Source organism: Myodes glareolus, chromosome 21 (assembly GCF_982192425.1).
Source record: "Myodes glareolus chromosome 21, mMyoGla1.1, whole genome shotgun sequence".
Taxonomy (NCBI): Eukaryota; Metazoa; Chordata; class Mammalia; order Rodentia; family Cricetidae; genus Myodes; species Myodes glareolus.
Genome location: NC_142046.1, coordinates 60,145,327 through 60,165,720, shown reverse-complemented (window position 1 = coordinate 60,165,720; position 20,394 = coordinate 60,145,327). Strand labels below are relative to the sequence as shown.

The window sequence follows — 20,394 nt, the reverse complement described above, 5'->3', positions numbered from 1 at the left end:
CTCCGGTCTTCAGCTCCTTCCCTAAACTGGACAGCTTCCCTCCCATGCTAAGACATAGAAACTTCTTCAAGGAAGCAGTGGTCCTTACTTGAAAACCTAGCCAAGGGCCTTATCTTTCCTTCCCCATCACTGACGTGTCATGCAAGCTGCCTTTACCTGCTTTAATTCATCACAACCATATGCCTTCTTCCCACTGCCTAATTCTTTTGCAGTCCATTGTTCTTTATTTAAATGTATTTAATATACATAACCTGCCAAGTGTCATATCTTAGCCTATTTTATCTTAAGTATGCTCAAACCGCTTATACTAACTTACAGGTGAGCAAAATTATCTAAATCAGTCTTGAAAACACACTGAGTCTTACACATATGTATGGGGCCAGGGCCACCCACTGAAACATGGACAGTCTAATAGTGGCTGGCCAGAACTCCAAAGGAAAATGACCCCTCCCTAGCTGTTATCAGCTGTCAATAACTCAGGTCAGGGTAGATCAATGGGATCTCCTCTTACTGACTCTTCCTGGGTCTTTTTGGGTGTGTTCTTGCCTGTTTACCCTTCAAATGTCATGTTTCTAGAAAGCTCTTTATTCTTTTTTTTCCTTATCTTAATTTTCAAATTTTATTAAAGACACTTTGAACACCTTTATGAGTATTCTGTGACTATACACACCAACCGACCCGCAGCTCCTCAAGGACAAAGAAGCACCTGCTTCCTGGGCCACCTAACACAGCCTATCTTCACAGACGTCCACAAAACTAGCAGAAATACGAGTTTTCAAATAAACAAGGTATTATAAAATGTTGGCATATACAAATGTAAACAAAAAAAAAAACCATCAGGCCAAGCACTTTAATAACCAAAGTAATTTAGTCACTAATAATACAAAATTAAGATTTTTTTTAATACTCTGAGATCATGAATGAGTAAAACCTGAAATTTATAGTCAAATACTTAGCCAAGATCTATATTCCAGACATTTTATTTCTATTTCCATTTGATGGATCACCCTGCAGTAAGACATGGACAGATCACCGTAAACTGAAGATGTAGTGAGAGTGCCTACTCCAACAGGAAGCAGTACCTGAAGATGATTGAGCGAGAGGCAGTCCGCGGAGTCCTCAGCGAAGCCGCTGCTGTCGGAGTGCTGACTAGCAGTTCTCAGCAGGTGATCTGTCAGCAGAAGCATGCTGGTAAACAAAACTGCATAAGCCTGCATGGCAGCAACACACTCATAGATGCAAGCCCCAATAAAGCAGCACAGACTACCTATGAAAAATCATGGCTTCAAAGCATGGCAAATAAATCAAGTTCAAGTAAAAGCTGGGTCTGGTTTCACATCAGAAACCCACAGTATTCACTTGCTCGTTAGGTCTCAATGGTAATGCATTTGGTAAACCCAATTAATTTTTCTCTTACCATAGAGAAAAACGGGATGAAATAAAAAAATTACATTATGTAAATCTATAAAAGATAGTTAAGTAAAATTAGAACATTATATGTAGAATGCATTTTAAAAGTTTTATATCTTCTTAGTATGAAAGAATAAAATTAAGGGCAATAAACCAAATCATTTGAAATGTGAGGGTATTTAAATATATCTAGTATTTGTAATAATACAAGTATTTGTATTAGGAAATAATTCTTTCATAAGAATTATACCAAAGATTCAATTAATATATAACATTGCTAATATTGTAGAAACATGTTTATTGTTACATCACAAGGCTCTAATTTCTATATATATATAAATATGTACATATGCTTTTAAGAAAGATGCTAAGTACAGCAAGCAAGACAACACCCGTTCCACAGAGGGGACGTCCTAGCTAGTGCATGTGCTAGGATCCGAGAGACAGGAGAGTCTTCAGAGCTTCAGAAACAACAGCCAAATGCAGTATTTACCAAATAATCTGAACCAGATAATATAACTAAATAAAATTAAAAATTAAAGTTCACTTGGCTTTAAAAACATCCCACTGGAGTTTTAGGGTTCATGAAATGTGACTTTGATCCTATTAAAAACAGAATAATTCTACAATAGTAGTTATAATATTAATAAAGCTCTATAATGAGTTATGGAAGTGTTCCATATCCTTAACAAACCTAGAAATGCTGGAATAATTGCCACACTTAATTGTAAGAAACCCTTACCACCAGTTCTAATGGGAATTAATTTATTCAAAAACGAATTAACAATAAATTAACAAGTGACATCAGAGCTCTTGTCAGTGTGCTGGTGGCTCCATGTCTTTGTCATGCTTTGCTTTTTAACTACGAGCCCATGAAACTGGGGGAACTTTATTTTTAATGTTCTGGTATGCAGAACAACAAGGCAATGCTTGCTTAACGCCTCAGTCCTAACTCTGCACACAACAATTGAGCAGTCATATAAATGATCTAGAAGCTAAAGTGCCTATTTGATTGGGAAAAGGGAACTTTGGTGGAGCACAGAGAGGCCAGGAAGAGCTGTTGAACGCACAGCAGAACAAGGTCTGAGCACGGTGTGACTCCCACAGTGTGAATGGAAATGGAGACTATGCAGGCTTCAGAGTGGGCATGGGCAAGTGAGCAGAACAAAGAGCTTAAGTTCTTCTTTGCTTCCCGGGGAAAGGCAGTGACTCCTCTCCTCTGCAGATTGGGCTCATAGTCCTCCATTGCCTGGGACTACTTCAGATGGTAGGAAAATATTCCCTTAGCTGCAAAGCACACAGGACTGCTGTGCTCATCTACAAGCCCAGAGAGTCTGAGCTGCAGAGAAAGGCCTTGCCTACAAGCAGCATTCTAAAAGTCTGAATAGCCCAATTTACGGTCTTTAGGTAGACATTTCTGTTCCATAAAAAGCATAGTTTTCTTAAGCTGAAGAGATGGCTCAGCAGTAAAGAGCATTTGTTTTTGCAGAGGACCTGGGTTCAATTCCCAGCATCCACAGTTATCTGTGGTTCACAAATAACTATAACTCTAGTTCTAGGGGATACAACACCTTCTTCTCGCCCCCATGGGCACCAGGTACACAGACATACATACAAAGAAAATAGTCATAAAATAAAATAAGGAAATCTTATAAAATGAAACCACAGTTCTTCATTAGAGAAATCTAGAAAAAGGATTAATTCTCAGTTCTGAAGACATTGAATATTATTTAAATTTAAAAGTTAAAAGAAGTATTTAAGTGTGAAAACATAAAACAAAACATAGAAACCATCCGCTCAGTATCAAAGAAACTAAATACAATCAGCATATTCTCTTCCAGATGTTTAAAAAAAGTCTGTTACGTCTTCTATCACAAGACCAGTGCTGGACTTCTAAGAATGTGAAGTCACGCAATGAACACAAGGCTGGGACACTGAGCCACTGAGTCTTTCTAAGGTGCAGGAGAGAGGAACAGAGTCCCTGCCCCTGAGATTAGGGAACTTCAATTTGTAAAGTCCTACTAGTGAAGCCAGGCACCATTTCTATTACAGCTGTGAAATGAGGGATCTGCTGTGATTCTAATTCTGAAATTATGGTCAGTCAATGGCATACCTCCTTACCAGAATTCCTTCCCAAATGGATAAAATGTAGCTGTTTCCTGACCCCCTTTCTGCAAATGCATACACAAAGCACTTTTACTGCTAGTTTATAAAAGATTTATTCACAAATATGTTATTAGATTGCTTACGCTGTAACACACGAGAGCCTGAAGACTGTGAGAGGAAGAAACTCAGGTGACCATAAACTGAGTACGTCCCCCATCCCTTAGCTCCCTAAGACAACTTAATGCAATTTCACTCTGTTTTAATACTCCTTTGATGCAGGATGCCCCTGCCTATCCACCCAAGGCAAAGACTGAAGCATCACTTCAGACTTCAGAAGCAGATATATTTATTTATGGACTTAAGAAGGAAGGAAAAGTCAGCGAGGAAGTTCAGCTTGCGCCTGACAAGAGCTGCAGTCCACAGAGCCCCCATTCTTTAATGCCACACTGCAGAGAAAGAGAAGTCACACGCAAACTGTCCCTCAGGAGGAATTTCAGAGATCAGGAGGGCAAACATATAATTTTCTATTCTAGGAACATACATATACATTTTTGTTAAAAAAAAAAAAAACGTGGTGGTTTGGTATGTGTAAAGTTTCAAAAATAAACAGTCCTACCTGCAGTGGCCATTGAACTCTTTCCTCTTTCCCTAAATACCAAAAGTTCTGTGAATCTAAAACCAGACCGCGTTTTCTAGTTGCAAGTCAGAAGTGTGGGGATGAATCCAAAGGTTCTCTGGTCAATAATTAATGATTTAAGAGGAAAGTGCACCTGTGGCCACTCACCTTTGAGCGATACTTTGAATTTATCTAACTTGGTTTAACAATTGAGAGCAAGTTTTTGAAAGTTACACCGCATGTATTATACTTACAAGATGTGTTTGCATAAAGAAAACCCAGCCAGAGAACATAAGAGTTTCCAGTCAGGCCAATGCAAAAGCAGTCTCGATCTGTTTCAGCACATCTGCAGATCTGAGTACTATTCGGAGCACCCAGACATGTTTATGAGGTCATTACAGGATAGACAATCTAATATTAGTTTATAAGTATAAACGTCTGCCCCGCATAAAAATCCCACAGTAATTATATGATAAAATGATAGCACACACCCCCCTCTATCCTAATCTTTGCACACTTACTGCTCCTACAGCACTGATGGAGAAACCCCTTTCCTTCCCAATCCACAACACAGAGTAACCATGAGGAACTTGTGGGCAGTGGTCCACTTACCTCTCTTTGACTTGGCAAGACCTAGCTGGCAAGTGGCTGGCACGTGAGGTGCCTCTCCCTCTGTGCTCTGAACCTAAAAGAGAATCCTATGTAGTTAAGAAAATCTGTGGCAAGAATCGAGTATCTCTTGATGGTAATTCATCAAACAAATCAGTCTAACCAAAGCATACCAAACATCATACAGACATTCTGTCTCAAAGTTGTCAGTGTCCCACAGCCATGTCTTCTGACCTATGTCCCCAGTGACACGCAGCACCCTACTTAGGCAGCTGGGAGAGAATAACACACAAAGTAGCTGCACAGGCAGAAGTGCAAGAAGCACTGCCATACCAGGAAGTGTGCAAATGTTAAACTTTGAAGTAGTTTCAAAGGGAAAACGCTAATCTATGTATCATAGGAAGCAATGACTGAGCCATATTTGATACACAGATTAGCATTTTTCCCTCAGACTGAAACTAAAGTTTAACATCTGGGCAACTTCCTGGAATGGGTAACCTTTCACCTATGATATCTTTTCAGAAATGACGTCATTACACATGGTGCTTTCCTACAGTTATGTGTGTATGTAAGTGGAAAGGAAATCTTAATAAAGCTAAAACCTTGAAAAGTCTTACTCATAAAAATCTCTCTAAAAATTCTATTTAATGGAATCATCAAACCTATAAAAATTGCCTGTCCTTTTCCTATCTGCACAAATATATCCTTGTTATGAAATTCTGATTCTAAATGCCATCCTCACCCTGTGGAGACACTAGCTAGCTATTCTAATTTGACTAACTTGTATCATTAGGAGGAGGCACATGCCAATTTCCCAACACTTTATGACATAAAAGTAAGTGAAATGGCCAAACACAGCTTTTCAAACCTGAACAAATCAAAGAGCAAAGAGCAAACAATGTTTGAATTTGGAGCCTGTTATACTTTGAGCTATGAATTAATTTAAAACTAATAAATATCCCATAGGAATGAATAAAAAGCCAACATGTGCATGCATACACGCATGCACGTACACATACAACACATACACACACCACACATACATACCACCTCCATAAAGTGTAATGCTACTACGGCCCAGATGGGGAATGTCTGCTGTGATGAGATGGCTGTGCTACACAGTGTCAGGAGTCTACTGCTATGGCCTGAAGAACTGGAAGTCATGCCTACAACACTATCCTGATAGGAGACATATAAAGTAAGCTCTACTGTGCTTTGCTACTATTTAAAAATTATATTACTCAAAGCAGCAGATACAAGTTCAACCGGAAAACCATTGTTTTAAGTGCAAGGGAACAGAACACATTTTCTTTTTATATTCAACAAAAGGTCTATTATTAGCTGCTACTCGGGCCCAATCTAATACAGACAGATTTCTAAACAACAATCATTAGCTAGACTGAAAGAGTGCAAAAGAAATCCAGACAACTATTATCTTTTAGGAATCTTAGGTTAGATACAACAAATGACTATTTCTCACTCTGAAATGTAGGATTAGCAAACATTTTATTTCCTTAGAGATAAAGTTAATCACAAAGTAGTGCTGCCTTCTCCAGCAATCTATCCTCCCTGATGCTATTTTAGGGAAAAGAATACTTTGCCTTCTACTACAAAGCCCTGCATCTTCACACCGACAACAGCGAGGGTCGTGTTTACAAAACTGACTTGAGTGAGCCTGCTCTCACTCAGCAAATTTTACAGTGTTAAACAGCGAGCCATAGCTTATTTCTTAGCTCTTCTTAGTCACACTATGCAACAAACAGATCTGAGTGGAGAATTAGGAAGCCAACACAGAATGAAGATCTACATAGCAAGCGTTCCTAGTGCTGTGTGGTAAGCTGGCCATGTGCTGCAGGTAGCCTTTGAGTACATTCTTAAAAATATAATCAAACATAACTGAATTGAATAAGTAATAGGCTTTCATCATTCAATTTTCTGAACTTTATAAGTTCAAAACTTTCCATAATAAAAGGAAAACAAACAAATGAGCAATACATTAAGTTAAAATAATAAATTAGCTTGTTCTTAATGTTTTGGGGACAGCTTTCTGAATCAGTCTCTGTATATCATGGTCTAGAAATAAAGAAATCCAAAAACATCTTGCAAAGAAGCTGTAGGGGCTGTGACAAGAACGTGAGCGCCTGTGCACTGAGCTCACCAATCTCCACCCAACGGTCTAACCCATGGGAAGTGGACGGTGCAGTCAAAAGCAGTCAATCCCAAGCTCAAGCCTTACTAATGGCAGCAATGACACATGACAGCCTTCTGTCACTGACATTCCCCCATCTCTGCCCACCTCCATCTGACATCATAGGGAATATGCCATCCTTCAGCGAGACGTTGGAAGTCCCTGCTGGGAAGTGTTATCTAAGTGTCAGGAAAGCATGTGTGTGTGGGGGGGGGGGGGGGGGATTGCAAACGACCTCTTCGTACTAGCCTACAATTCTGTAATTACTTGTAAGCTTCCTTAAAGAAAGGAAAACAGCTAAGTTTTTAAACACACAACACACAGTTTGTTTCCATTGTTACACAATTTTTTAAAAAAAGACTTTAGATATTTCAGATTAAAAATAAAGCAGGTAACAAACATGGTGATTACTGGGCACATCAGGGCAGACATCAATTGTTAGAATTGACATTCTCATCTCCAAAATTAGAGCTAGGAACAGGCATGCTGGGACATGCCTGCAATCCTAATATTTGGAAGGTTGAAGTAGGAGAATCAATGTGAGTTCAGGGTCAACCTCGGCTGCATAGCAAGACTTTGTCTCAAGAAACACAATTCACAGTCAAATTTGAAGGACCAAAGGAATAGTGTCAGCTGTTCCTCAAATATCTAACTGATTTGGAATTATTTAAATTCAGATGAATAAATAAAATAAACCCTAAAACTTAATGCTAAGAATAATAAACTTCATTAGTTAAAACCAATAATAAGTACAAAGACAGGATTAAATGCTCAAGAATACTATGTATGTACTCAGTAAGGATTATAGTTAAGTAGTTCAACAGCACTGTGAGAGGACCAGCAGGCGCACAGGGCAGATCCCAACACTAATACAGCATATCTGATCCCCAAAACACGAGCAACTCTTCATTCAGTAGGATCACTTTAACTGTGAGTCATTCAGACGTCTGATGTCTAACTCCTCAGAGTTATCATGCTATACTCAAACAAACCAACAAAAACCAACAAACAAAAATTATCATTTAAGCCAAGAATTAAAATCCTCTCCCCACAACCCAACCAAAAAATGAGAAAGTGTTAAGAATTTCTGGATCTTTTGGGCATTCTGAAATGTTTTTTAGAAGGCAAGCTGACTTTTAACTAAAATAGCCTGTGAGCTTTTTCATCTTTTTCTTGTCTTAAATGTAAGAAACAGACACTTCTCCTAGGCCTCATCCGTCTTGTCGTCTGTTTGGCTCTCTCCACAGTTAAACATCTTCCTACTTAGGTCCTGGTTACCGTCACTTCTTACCTCCTGCCTCACCCAAAGAACCACAGCAAGCTGCTGGCCTTGGGACTGCTTGGAGAGCTGGCTTTCTAGAGAAAGAACTCTAACAGGTATCCACCCGCTGTTCACACAGGAACAAACACTCTCTACAGGACTCGGACCCCAGCTGAAGGGCGGCTCCCAGTAAAGCCACGCTAGCTCCTCTGAAGGGGACGGAAGTCGGCCTCGGGAGGACTGCTCTCTTTGCCTGTTAGTACAGTTCCTATCGTGCTTAAGAGGAAATGAAAACAGCACGTTTTCCTGCTTTAGCCATTGTTCTATGTAAGCTTTCTCTAAAGTTCCCAAAGAAGAAATAGAATTCTAGGTTTCTAATCTATTTTTTAAATAGATATGAAAGGGTAAGAATTCATTATCCCTAAAGTTCCTCTATTTACAACAGACGAAGCTAACAAAACAATTTGTTTTTTTGAGAAAATATCTTACTATGTATACCAGGCTACAGCCTAGAACTTGCTACGTAGTTTCATCTTGTCTCAGAACTTACGACCATCCCGCCTCAGTTCTCGGGATGCTAGCATTACACACATACAACACCATTCCTAGTGACAACACACACAAACACACAAATATCTAACTACACTTCACAAAAAGATTCACATTATGTTGTCATTAACTGGTTTTGCCCAGCAGAGGGCGCAAATGAAACAGGTCTATACAGAAAGGAAAGGGCAGCTACCATTTTACAGGTGTTCTAGACTCTTGTGAAAGTATTGGTCCCTTTCAGAGAACTGCCCCTTACACTTCTGCTTAGAAACCATGAATTCTTGAAAACCCTATAAATCACAAAGAAGACACTGCTAAGCTACTGCTGTCCAAACCGAAACAACAGGAATAAATTTTCAGAGAGTGCATGATTTGTATTAATTGTTTTGTGTGATACGGTGCCGAAGTGTAGAAGCTGTGGGGTTGCTCAGCACAGAAGAGTGGGCCCAGGAAAGGCTCGAACCAGACTAAGTAGTTAGACCAAAACAACATGCAACAGGAATCATTAGGACAGGGCCAGAGGTTTGAAAGCATACATCATAATTTTCTCCATCCTCATTGGACTGAGGTACCAACTGCTTAATAATTAAAAAATGGAAATATTAACTATAGGAAAAAGATTTAGGGAAAGCAGCCTACAAGAAAAATGCACAATATGCCCAAGAGCTTCTTCTCTTTCCCCTTTCATTTTACTCTTTAGCCATAATTAACATTTAAACATTCCAAAAACTACACAGAAAAAAAGAAAGAAACCAAAACCATAAACAGTCCAATCAGACCAAGCATCAGTCCCGCCCACAGTGCAGGTGTCCCCGCTGGACCACATAGCTGAATCTCTTGTGCATCAGCCCCTATGGTCTAGAAGGAGGTCTAGGTGAACCTCATGAGGATTTTTCCTCCCTGAATTCAAATTCTACCATTAACGAACAGGAGATTTAATCAGTCAAATAAAAAGTTCCCAAATTTTGATCTGGGCTTACAAAACACCACTTGGCGCCTTCCAGAACCTTCCCTCTTAGGTATAAACCAACCAATACCAGGATCTATTCACAAGCTGCCTTCACCCTCTCCCTAGTCACTGAGACCCTTTCCGACTGGACTGCACATCTGATTGATTTCTGCACTTCCACTGTTACGCAATACTGATTTGGTTTTGCATATACACTCTCAAGGCTCTCTCTGACATCAAAATCTTAGGCTTGAGGGAAAAATGGCTGCAGATAAAATATCATCTGGGGGGAGATGACATGACAGTCTGGCCTGAGGGGTGCCACGACACACAGTTCAGCAACCAACTCCTGGTTTGTGGGGGACAAAACAAGAGAGTCAACACAAGGCCGAGTTTCCATAGCTACGAATGTGCCAGCACCTCCCATCGTATAAACACGTTCTGGAGCCTCTCTTCCGGGCTCGTTACTAGTCCCGGGAAACCATTCACCTACCTCTTCCATCTCGAAGGAGTCCTTCTGCTGCGTCATTATGTTTCTTATGAATGGGATCGACAGGGGTGCACAGGGCTCTTTGTCACCTGTAGACGCATGGGCACTTCTCAGCTCACTGCTGCTCTCAGACTCGCAGTGGCTTGGCACGTTGACATCACAACCTAAGTCAGACCCTGTGACACCAGACTTCGGCAGCAGCTTATCCTCCTGACTCAGAGTTTCTTTGCTTCCTTCGCTTTCCATTTTGTGGCTAATGTTACTATCTGCGTCATCAGAGAGTCTGTCGGTCTCCAAACTGTCTGTGATAGTCGATGAACTACCTGAGACTTCTTCTGTGACCGTAGCCAGTGTAGAAGAGGACTCCTTCTTCTTCATGACTTTCTGCAGCTTGGGGTCATTCTTGCCAGCACTGTCCTCAGCCAGAGAGACGCTCAGAGCCTTTCCTTTCTCGCTGGAAGGGGAGGGGCTCCCTTCCCCTTTCTCTGTCTTATCAACACATAAGTTTAGTTTGGATAGTGTTTTCATCAGACGGTTTGCAGTGTTGCTTCGAGTCAGAGGAGGAGGGGAGTCTGTTGCCTCCTTGGTGGAGGTCACTGAGGACATGCTTCCAATTCTCTGCAGGGGGGTCCCAGAGACTTGGGAATATAGAGAAGAGAATGCATTGGCCACAGTAGTAAGCACTTCAATTTGACGAAAACGGCCTACAGAAAAAAAAGAAAGAAAAGAAAGAAATTATATACTTATGTTATATGTACCTATTGTAAACAAATTCTATGCTTATGAGCACATAAACACATGCTGTTTAAAACTCTAGTAATTGAATTTAGATCTTAAGTATTATGAAATCATATTTTTCCCATGTAAATACTGAAATCTCTACATCCGTAGAATAGGGAAAAAGATTTTTACTGTGAACATTAGAATTTATACTTTAAAAATTAGAAATAAGCACAAAATGGTGATAATACTGAATATGAGAGAACTAGCTACTGTCCTCTAGTTATTGTTTGCTCATGGACTCCACTAAGACTCTTCAAAATGCCTTCCTAAGAGAACACATCAGCATATACTTAACACTGATCCATTGACAACCTTGAAGGAATCATGTTTTTAAACTCTATTTACCAGAGAAAAACTAGAGATGGGGTGAAAACAGCCCAGCAGCCAAGGTAAGTTAGATTACAGAACAGCACCTGAAATGGAATGACTTTTCATTTAAAATTAACAAGCTCCTCCACCTACTTCTTTCTTTCTTGAACAAATGCAATTTGGAGATAAATAAAGGTTCTGCAAATAAATTACGATGAGTTAATAAGGAGGGATGGAATAGCCTCTATAAATAGAATAATTAATTCAGAATGAGTAAAAGAGCTATTTTAGTATTAACCTTATTTTTAAAATGTCAGGTGCTAAAACAAAGGCCATCTGGCTTAGATGCTAATTTTTTTCTTGTGGTTTTTTTTTTGTTTTTGTTTTTGTTTTTTTTTTGAGTCAGGGTTTCTCTGTGTAGCCCTGGCTGTCCTGGAACTCGCTCTGTAGACCAGGCTGGCTTCGAACTCACAGAGATCCACCTGCCTCTGCCTCTTGAGTGCTGGGATTAAAGATGTTCACCACCACTACCCGGCTTGATGCTAAATTTTTAAAACAATACATTAACATCAAAAAATCTTACTTGTCAATGCATAATTTGGGTTCTCTACTTCCATCCGTTGCATTTGTGCACTCAAAAATACTTTAATGTCTATGCCTCTGGCAAAGGATGATGAACTAAAAAATCTGGAAGGAATTTTAGAAGCAATATCTGGTTCATCTCGTCCAAATCCAAGATTGTACAGAATTTCTTCAGGATCTTCTTCGTAGAGCTCCAGCAGTTCTGAGACACTGCAACGAATGAGAATGAGAAGCGTGAGGATGGGAAGTGTAGTTGTGGTCGATTGAACTCTCAAAGACACACAGCTCTGTCTCCATTCCCCGTGGTTTCTGCTCTTCACACCAACATTTCTTTCGCTGTCTTCTGATACTGCGTACTCCTGGGACACACAACCCTTAGGAAGGACACTGAGGTGCATTTTCTCAGGGTACTAGTGTTGGAAAAACAGAAACTGAAGTTCGAACACACAGTCCCTAAGAAAGAGACCTTTAAGGGATTCCTCACCTTATTTTCTTGGTCATTTTTAAGGGATTCTCCAGTAAAGCAATACCGTTAAAACAGAGCATGCATAATAAGGAATGAATGGATGAAGGGGAATGAGCAGGAAAAGTATCTTGGAAGTTGGTACAGCTTGGGTACTGAGGAGCCAGCTGTGGAACACAAGCTTGGCAGACTTTTTTGTCTTTGAAGAGGCAGCTACCTTAGAAGAAGCAATGCAGGAGACAAAGTGGAGTCAGAGAGCAGGGAGGAGCCTCCAGTTCTCTCCCCACATCTGCTCAGGAAGGAGGGATAAGGTGAGGGATAAGGCGTGTATCCTATAGGGGTTCCACAAAGGGAAACTCTCACACTCTGCTGGACACTCAGCAGCATCACACCCTTTCACTCCAGATAATCCAAGCTTTCTGGGGCTCAATAACAACCAAGAACTTGTCAAGAGGATGATTATATCTGCTTCAAAGATAAGTGCCTAGGTTGTGATACAATCATTTGTACAATAATTTAAAAACTGGTTCCACAGGCCCCCGTAGTTGATTTAATGCACATATTAAAGATTGGTTTAACACGCTGAAAACAAATTTAGCCTTGAATAAGAAACTAATTAGGCAGGTTTACGCTGATTTCTATGCCAGTTACTCAAGGCACTCACAGAACAGGGAGTTTTGGTTCTTTCCAAGTAGAAGTCATTCCAGTACGGAGTTTCTCTTTCAGGATGCTCATATAGCTTTAATTACTCGTTACTGTTAGGAACACAGCTACTGATTTCATTTGCTTAGATAGAGGTGCTGTTGGTTTCTGAAGCTCCTGTCAGTTATGACAGTTTAGGAAACACTTTGGGTTCCCTTTGATTCACAGTCTCAGCACCAAAACAAAGACCAGAGGTGACAGACCAGTCCTCTCAGCAGCATATGATCTCAGGCTTACCAGGACTCACCTTGACACTGTACCACTGCTTTTCCCAGACCCAGTAGAATTCATACTTCTCCCTTTCTGATGGAACTGTAGTCTCCTCTCTTTGGCCAGGATATTATTGCTATAAACATAACAAGACTCTTTAAAACCTGATTCTTCTATAACCCCTTTTCACTTTCAGATAGAAGCAGAACCAAATAGGTACATACCAGTTTTCAACTTGAGCATCAGGTTCGTGTAGGTGATTGGCTGCAAATAAAAAATAAGTGAGCTCAATAAAAATCAATAAAAAAATAAGTGAACAGAGAACACAGCCATCAGCAGGACAATGCACAATCATGGAGAACACAGGTTATCCACATTGTCACAGGTGGCCTGTGTAATGTCCCCAGCTGAAACTACTGTACAGAGAGGCAAGCAGTGGGCCAGCAGCTTTCAGAGCCTGCTTGTACTTTCTGGCAACACAAAACTACTCTTATTTGAGTGTTTAAAAATAAAAAGATCTATTAATAATCAGTTAAATTTCTAGACCAGATTGAAGAGTTAATAAGGAAGAAAAACAGCATATACTGGTGTATGTAGTGCTATTAACGTCCAAGCTGTCAATCAAGAACATCTCAAAAGCAAACGTAACTGGGCACCAGCAAGTGGAGCCACAGAGCTCACACATTTCTTATGGTTTTCAAAGCTGCTGTCAGTCTCAAGCACGCAATGTGAAATGCTCTACACCTTTCAGTATAACGTTTCCTCTAAAAACCAAAAACAAATTAATTAATTTAAAAAAGAATCACCTAACATAAAAAACCCAAAACCTTCCTCTCAACTTTATCCTAGATTAACAAGATCAAAGCAAAAAGAAAAAAGCCAATGTTTAGACTTAATTTTATCATTATTTATAGAAAAATGAAACAAATGAGGTTAATAACAAAAATGTCCACTTCAGCAATTGCCTTTTTCATTTCTGATGTACAAATTGGTGAGAATTTTTATTTTGCTTCTCTGTGTATCCCCTAAGAGCATCATTTGACATCATGACCCAGGCAGACTGTTAAAGCTGTCCACAGGGTGCTGACAAGCATCTTAACAAGGTGCCGACAGGTTTGTTAAGGGCAATGACTTGAAAGAAGAAAGCTAAAGTTTTCATTTATTCTTGAAAAATACATTGATAGTGACAATATACATATTCTCAACTTTCTGAGGGTTCTAATGCTAAAATGCTCTAAATAAGTAACTCAGCTGACAAATGACGTTAAAGTACCAAAGGACCAAGGTTACTAAATTCCGTGGAGAAATTCACTCTTCATCAGCTTCTACTTTTTAAGCATTTAACAAAAATCTTTAGTTCTTTGTAAGAGCTACCAAGAGCCTATTCACCTAGTGAAACAAAATAGAATCAATGTGGGTTCAAGCATGGTGGACCACACCTGCAATCAAAACCCAAACAGCCGTGAATTTGAGGCCAGCCTGAGGCTACACAGGGAAATCAAGGCCACTGTGCCTACAGAGGCAAAACCTGTCTCAAAACACAGTAAAAGCCCTACCTTTTATTATATCAACAAAATAGTTTTAAAAAGAGAACCCTAACTTAATGTACTGGGAAGCTTTACTGGGCAGTTACAAAGAACTGAATGACAGGCTTTGGCAGTGCTAGAGCGCCCTGAGAGACACCAGCAAAGTGACCTTCTCTTCGGTCTTTGTGCTTCAGCCTCAACTGCCGGGGAAAAGAGGGAGAGCGCAGGAGACAGACAAACCCCAGCCGAGAGCGCGACTGGAGTCCACTTCCCTAAACCAAAGCTAACTGCAGCTGAGTTTCTCCTGCATAAATATTTAAGCTCCTTTCCTTCTTGGGGACAGTTTTCCCCTCATTTAGATCACCACAGCTCTGTCACAAACAGTTCCTCCAAGTGTTTGAAACAGGTGAGAGGAATCCTACCAGTTAGGACAATGAAAGTGACGCATTGTCAAGACCTTCAAATGATCCCCGCGAGCTGGAGACAGGGCAGTTACTTCTTCCTAAGATAACATAACCACAGGAGGCACAGCCCCTGTGCAAGCATACCTTCAGCTCCCAGGGACAAGTCATCTTCGAAGCTTCCTCCATTTCTCCCAAGCACACCTACAGCAGAGTGTGAAAATTCAGAACCACACCCTCGAGCTCTGCTCTACCCCATGATGCCACTGCCACACAAAGTCATTAATTAAATAAGTCAACAAAGCAAAATATCCCATAAACCACAGGAAACTACCTCAATACACTCAAAATTACTAAGATTGCCATGCCAAGAAGCAAACGAGCTTTTCCTCTGTTGTACAGAAATAATGTCAGTGGCCAGGCAAAACTTCCAGAACTGAGAGAATATACTTTATATTTCTTACGCTTCAGGAGACATTTCATTAGACAAAATACATGACTGGAGAATTTCATAGAAAGCTGGGTCCTGAAGCAGCCATCCCTTCTCCACCTTTAGGCTGTATCGGGCCTGAGCTTTGTTCTCCTGACACTGTGAATTCTCTCTCTTCACCCTGTCATTACCTGCACATTCTTGTTGCACTTTCAACTTGAGAATTCTATCTTTCACAGGTGCTAAAAATTTCAGGTGTGGCAATTTCGGTTAGTGTAAGCAAAGAAATGCTACAGTCAAGTTAGCCTAATTTACTCACGGTGAACTTTCTTGATGTTTACATATCGTAGTCTGTATTTAATCAGTCTTTATAATATCTAACCGGGCAATAAGAATATAAGTATGACATTGTGAAAAGCTTTGGGAAACAAAGTTATTTAAATTTACTATTCTTCCATGACTTATGACAATATTTTTCCCTTTGAACTTCTAGCTCAGAATGGCGCCAGGCCTCACTTGTGTGATTCAAATATACACTCTCACCTAAAAGACGAAAGAAAATTCTCCGTTTGGAAAGAAGAAAGCTCTCTTACCCTTCAGTGCTCCACCACTTTGCTCATCCAGTGAGGCTCCCAACGGGGTGCTGCAATCAGAGACACAGAAGCCTCAGTCCTCTGGAAACCCATCTGGGGAACTGTCACTGCAAAGCCTCACTTTAGAGTTACAGCCAAGCAAGCATCTTAATCAAGTTAGCGCTCCTCCCCAAACACCAGGAATGTGAGTGGCTTACATAAGCAATGTCCTTCTAAGCAAATACGTGTTGTCAAGTCAGTTCACCAGCAATGACTTAATCACAGGTCTGCGCTACAGCAATTAAGAGTAGGAATGGCAGTCGTACATGATATAAATTGTTATTTTCTTTGCAAACACATACACACAGAGAGAGAGAGAGAGAGAGAGAGAGAGAGAGAGAGAGAGACAGGAACAGAGAGACAGAGAGAGAATATAGATAACAAAAGGCAAAGGAATTGTGTTAGTGTCTTCTGCTGAAACAAACCAAAACCAACTAACCAAACAACCAACCAAACCAAACAAGAGGATAACTAGAAAACAGACTGTCAGCGGTAAGCAACTTAATTTAGTAAAACAAAAAGTTCCAAGAGTAAGGAAACAAGACCAAGAGTTCCTCAGTTCTTTCTTACCTGTCAACCAAGCCGGCAGTTCAGAGTACTGCCTCACTCAGCAGCTGCTCCCCACCTCAACCAAAGCCTTTCTCATACACACAGAGAAGATTAACTTTGGAAAGTCCTCAGCTCAGCTTGGGAATCAGGGTTAAGGCTCAGCCAAGGCTGATTTTCTCCCCATTTATAGTTCAAATACAAATGTCTCAGAATTGGTTGCCAAATACAGAGATACCTTTACTTTTCTACAAACAACTTAGTTTTGTGACTTGAATCACAGAAACACCCTTTATTCTGAAGGCTGTATTCTGTGATACAAACGTTAGCTTCTCAGTAACAGTTCCGATCTGCTAAGGGCTACATCAGAAGAGAGATCCATCCTGGGAACCGTTTCAAAGAAGTGCTACAGAGTGTCAGTTAAAAGTGCAAGCACACACACAAGCAAGGTGGGTCTTTGAAACTGATGCTTTTGAGATGTAGAAGAATCAAGAGCAAGTACCATATGGGAACTGATAAAATCTTTAACTAGATTTTTTGCATATATTTCATTTAAGCTCTAACTGATTGTTATTAGGAAACTTTGTTCTTTTCTCCTGATGGCTCTTTTCTTAGTTGGGCCCAAACACTGTATTTCTGTGTCCGTAGCTGCCTGTGCAGCTCCGCACTAACAGAAAATAGAAAATGAGGCAGAATGTAACTGGCCTCCTTCTTCAAAACAAGTTCTTACTCCTAGCTACCCTCCTCCAAGTCCCAGCAGAACCTGCACTGCTTCCTAGACGTTGCTTCAGTCAATTCAGAATAAATAAAGATTCCATCAGGGAAGGGAAAGTATGACATCTTCACTCAGGATATGGATAACAGTGAGAAACAGAGTATTTCAGAATACTCTGAGAAGAATCCCACATTACTCTTAAAAAAAAAAAATGGAAGGAAGGAGAGTGGGGAAATATACAGCTCAATTAAAAACAATAAAGAATAAAGACAAAATACAGTTGCAAATATCCTAGCAGTCAAATCTAAAACAGAATAGCCAACATTAAATAGGATTCCACGTTCTAACTCTCCCTGGCACAAATGAATACTGCTTATGTATTGAGAGGGGTAGCTATCGGACAACAAAGTCGTCTATGAGAGCAGGGACAGAAGGCTGCAGAATCTGTGCACACTGAGTTTAGCAATGAAACTTCTGGAATTTTCTGGTCTGAACTTGTGTCCTGGTCAATGTCAGCATTCTCCTACTGCATTTACCTGAAAGATGCATTTATTTTCTGTCTACTTGATATTTTTATCTTCTTCAACCATGCTTCCTATATATCATTTTTAAAATGTGAATTTTTTTCTCTTCTTCTTACATTAAGAAAAATTCCTTTGACTTGAAATAAAATGCTAGAAATTTTAAGAGCTATTTTAAAGGTTAGCCAATAATATGTTCAGGAATGGATTTTAAATCAGGACCAAGATGCAAACTTGAAAGACTTGAATAAAAGCAAGGGTAGACTACCCTCTTCACTCCATAATGGAGAAATCTCAGAGATACTGCTTTGTGAGTTCTCTCCTAGAAAGTTTTGACGATGTCCATTTAAAATTCCAACCTTTCAGTTTCACACTATTCTGCTGACCAGCCCCTGGCACACGACTGTGCTTTGTAAAGGTCATATTCTCCTCTCTCGGAGGACTGAACTAAGCTGGGTGTTAACCTAAAGACATCTTAAAGCAGTGTATTTGCCTCTGTGCCTCTTTAAGAGGGCCATCTACACATTCCATAATATTTCAGAGCCTTCCATGACACCACTAACCAAAACAAAAAATAAAAATCTGCAGTGAACAATCAGTATGGCTCCAATTACTCAAGCCACCAAAACAAAGACAGCCAGTATTCTATCTTTAGGGGACAAAAATTACTACCATATATAAGAATCGCTTTCCAAAAAAAAAAAAAAAAAACAACAAAATACCCCAGGACAAACACAACTTGAGAGAGCAACAACATGCCCAGAAGCAAACGCCAACAAAAGTTTATAATCTTTACACAGATTTTTTCAAAGAGCAAATAAATTGGAAAAAGATAAAAGTGAAGCACGTTTTATCATCGTCAGATTTACTTGCACTGCCACCCATTCTCGGTATTTTATCAAACAGTTTTGTGTCAGCTGCCAGGGCATGTAACTACACAGACTCAAGCAGCCTGAATGCCTCCAAAGCTTCATTTCCTTCTTAGAATTCCAATGCGATCTGACAAACCCACGTCCAAGGAGTTCAACTTCAAGGACCAAGCTGGCTAGTTTTAATAGCTCCCCAGAGGGACTTAAGGCACACAACCCAAATTAAAGCCCGGTTAGAGGAGTTAAGTAAATTAAATTCGTCTAAAACACATTTGAAAGGAAAAGTGACTTTGTGCCAGTTATGCAGATGCCAAAATAAAACACCGTACGAAACACCAGAATTCTTCCAAGAAATGCCACGACCAGCCGAAGTAGCATCACCGTGACCTGTTTTAGTTTCTGATCTGACGCTGACATCATGCCCGGGCTGCTAAACTTTGCAGTCCTAACTGTAAAGTTAACTCAGTCACAAACAATCAGCGGCCACGACACTTCCACTTCTAATCGCTTCAAGAAGGAAGCTATCGGCCGGCTCACTTTCCGGTTCCTAGCTTACAGCTGACACGGGACCCAGAGACACCGCCGAGTCTCTCGCTTCTCCCCGGACAACCCGAGCAGGACTCACCGGCAGTCTTTGAGCCATATTGCGATCTTCTCATTGGGCACGTTTCCTGCGGAGCGGAGCGAAGGGACAGCTCGTTAGGGACTCCAGAAGAGCTCAGAGGCTGTACCATCCTGACACTCCCTTGCAGAAGAATCCGCCGGGGGTAACCGGCAGCCTCGGGGAGCCTTCCGGGCGCCCGACCCGGCGGAGCCAGCCGGCAGCCAGGTGCACAGGCTGGCGCGAGAGCGCCGATCACGCGCGCGTGTAAAGGTCGGGGGTCGTCCGGTCCCAGCGCCCGTGCCACCTCCCCGCCCGCACGTCCCGGCGAACCGACCTCGCCCCGCGGCCGCCGGCAGCTTCGCGCCGGGGAGGTCCTCCTCGTCGTCCTCGTCCTCGTCCTGTGTCGTCGCCTCTGTGGACAGATCCTCCGTCTCAGACGCCTGCCAGGAGCTGCGGCACTTGGCCCAGGCCTTCCTCCTGCGACTCGCCACTTGCCACTCCAGTTCCTCCTCCGCCTCCGCCGACGCCGTCAGGGGTCGGTTCATGGCCGCACTGGGGGCTTCCGCGGGCCCAGCCCGAGCCTACGCGGGACACGGCGGCGGCTGCGGGGACCCCCGCCGCTGCTGTCAGCGCCCAGCCGGGCAGGGGGCCCGGGGGAGCGGGAGCGAGCGCCGCAGGAGGAGGGGACGGGGAGGGAGGGAGGGAAGGAAGGGAGGGAGGGGCGGAGGGCCGGCGCTTCACGTGAACCCGGCCTGGCGGGGCGCAGCGGCGCGAGTGGCTCCGGAGAGCGCGGTAGGCGCCGAGCGCCCGGCCGACCCGACCCCGCCCACTCCGAGGCCCCGCCCCGTTCCGCCTAGCCCCGCCCCCGCGAGACACGGTCCGGCCCCCTCGCGGCAGAGCGCCCCGCCCACGAAGGCCACCAC

At 41.7% G+C, this 20,394-nt stretch overlaps 1 protein-coding gene across 1 annotated transcript in view; it reads right to left on the bottom strand.

Moving 5' to 3' along the window:
• Itprid2 (ITPR interacting domain containing 2) overlaps positions 1 to 20,156 on the bottom strand; it is a 35,629-nt gene extending 15,473 nt beyond the window's left edge. The window contains exons 1-10 of the mRNA XM_085680919.2: positions 19,806 to 20,156; positions 19,493 to 19,538; positions 16,178 to 16,227; positions 15,302 to 15,358; positions 13,452 to 13,491; positions 13,265 to 13,363; positions 11,854 to 12,062; positions 10,182 to 10,882; positions 4,745 to 4,817; positions 1,083 to 1,171 (exon numbers count right to left, since the gene is read on the bottom strand). Coding sequence (XP_085537045.2) covers positions 1,083 to 1,171; positions 4,745 to 4,817; positions 10,182 to 10,882; positions 11,854 to 12,062; positions 13,265 to 13,363; positions 13,452 to 13,491; positions 15,302 to 15,358; positions 16,178 to 16,227; positions 19,493 to 19,538; positions 19,806 to 20,016 — 1,575 coding nt within the window. The 5' untranslated portion in view covers positions 20,017 to 20,156. The remainder of the gene's footprint in view (positions 1 to 1,082; positions 1,172 to 4,744; positions 4,818 to 10,181; positions 10,883 to 11,853; positions 12,063 to 13,264; positions 13,364 to 13,451; positions 13,492 to 15,301; positions 15,359 to 16,177; positions 16,228 to 19,492; positions 19,539 to 19,805) is intronic.
• Between the last annotated feature and the right edge of the window lie 238 nt (positions 20,157 to 20,394).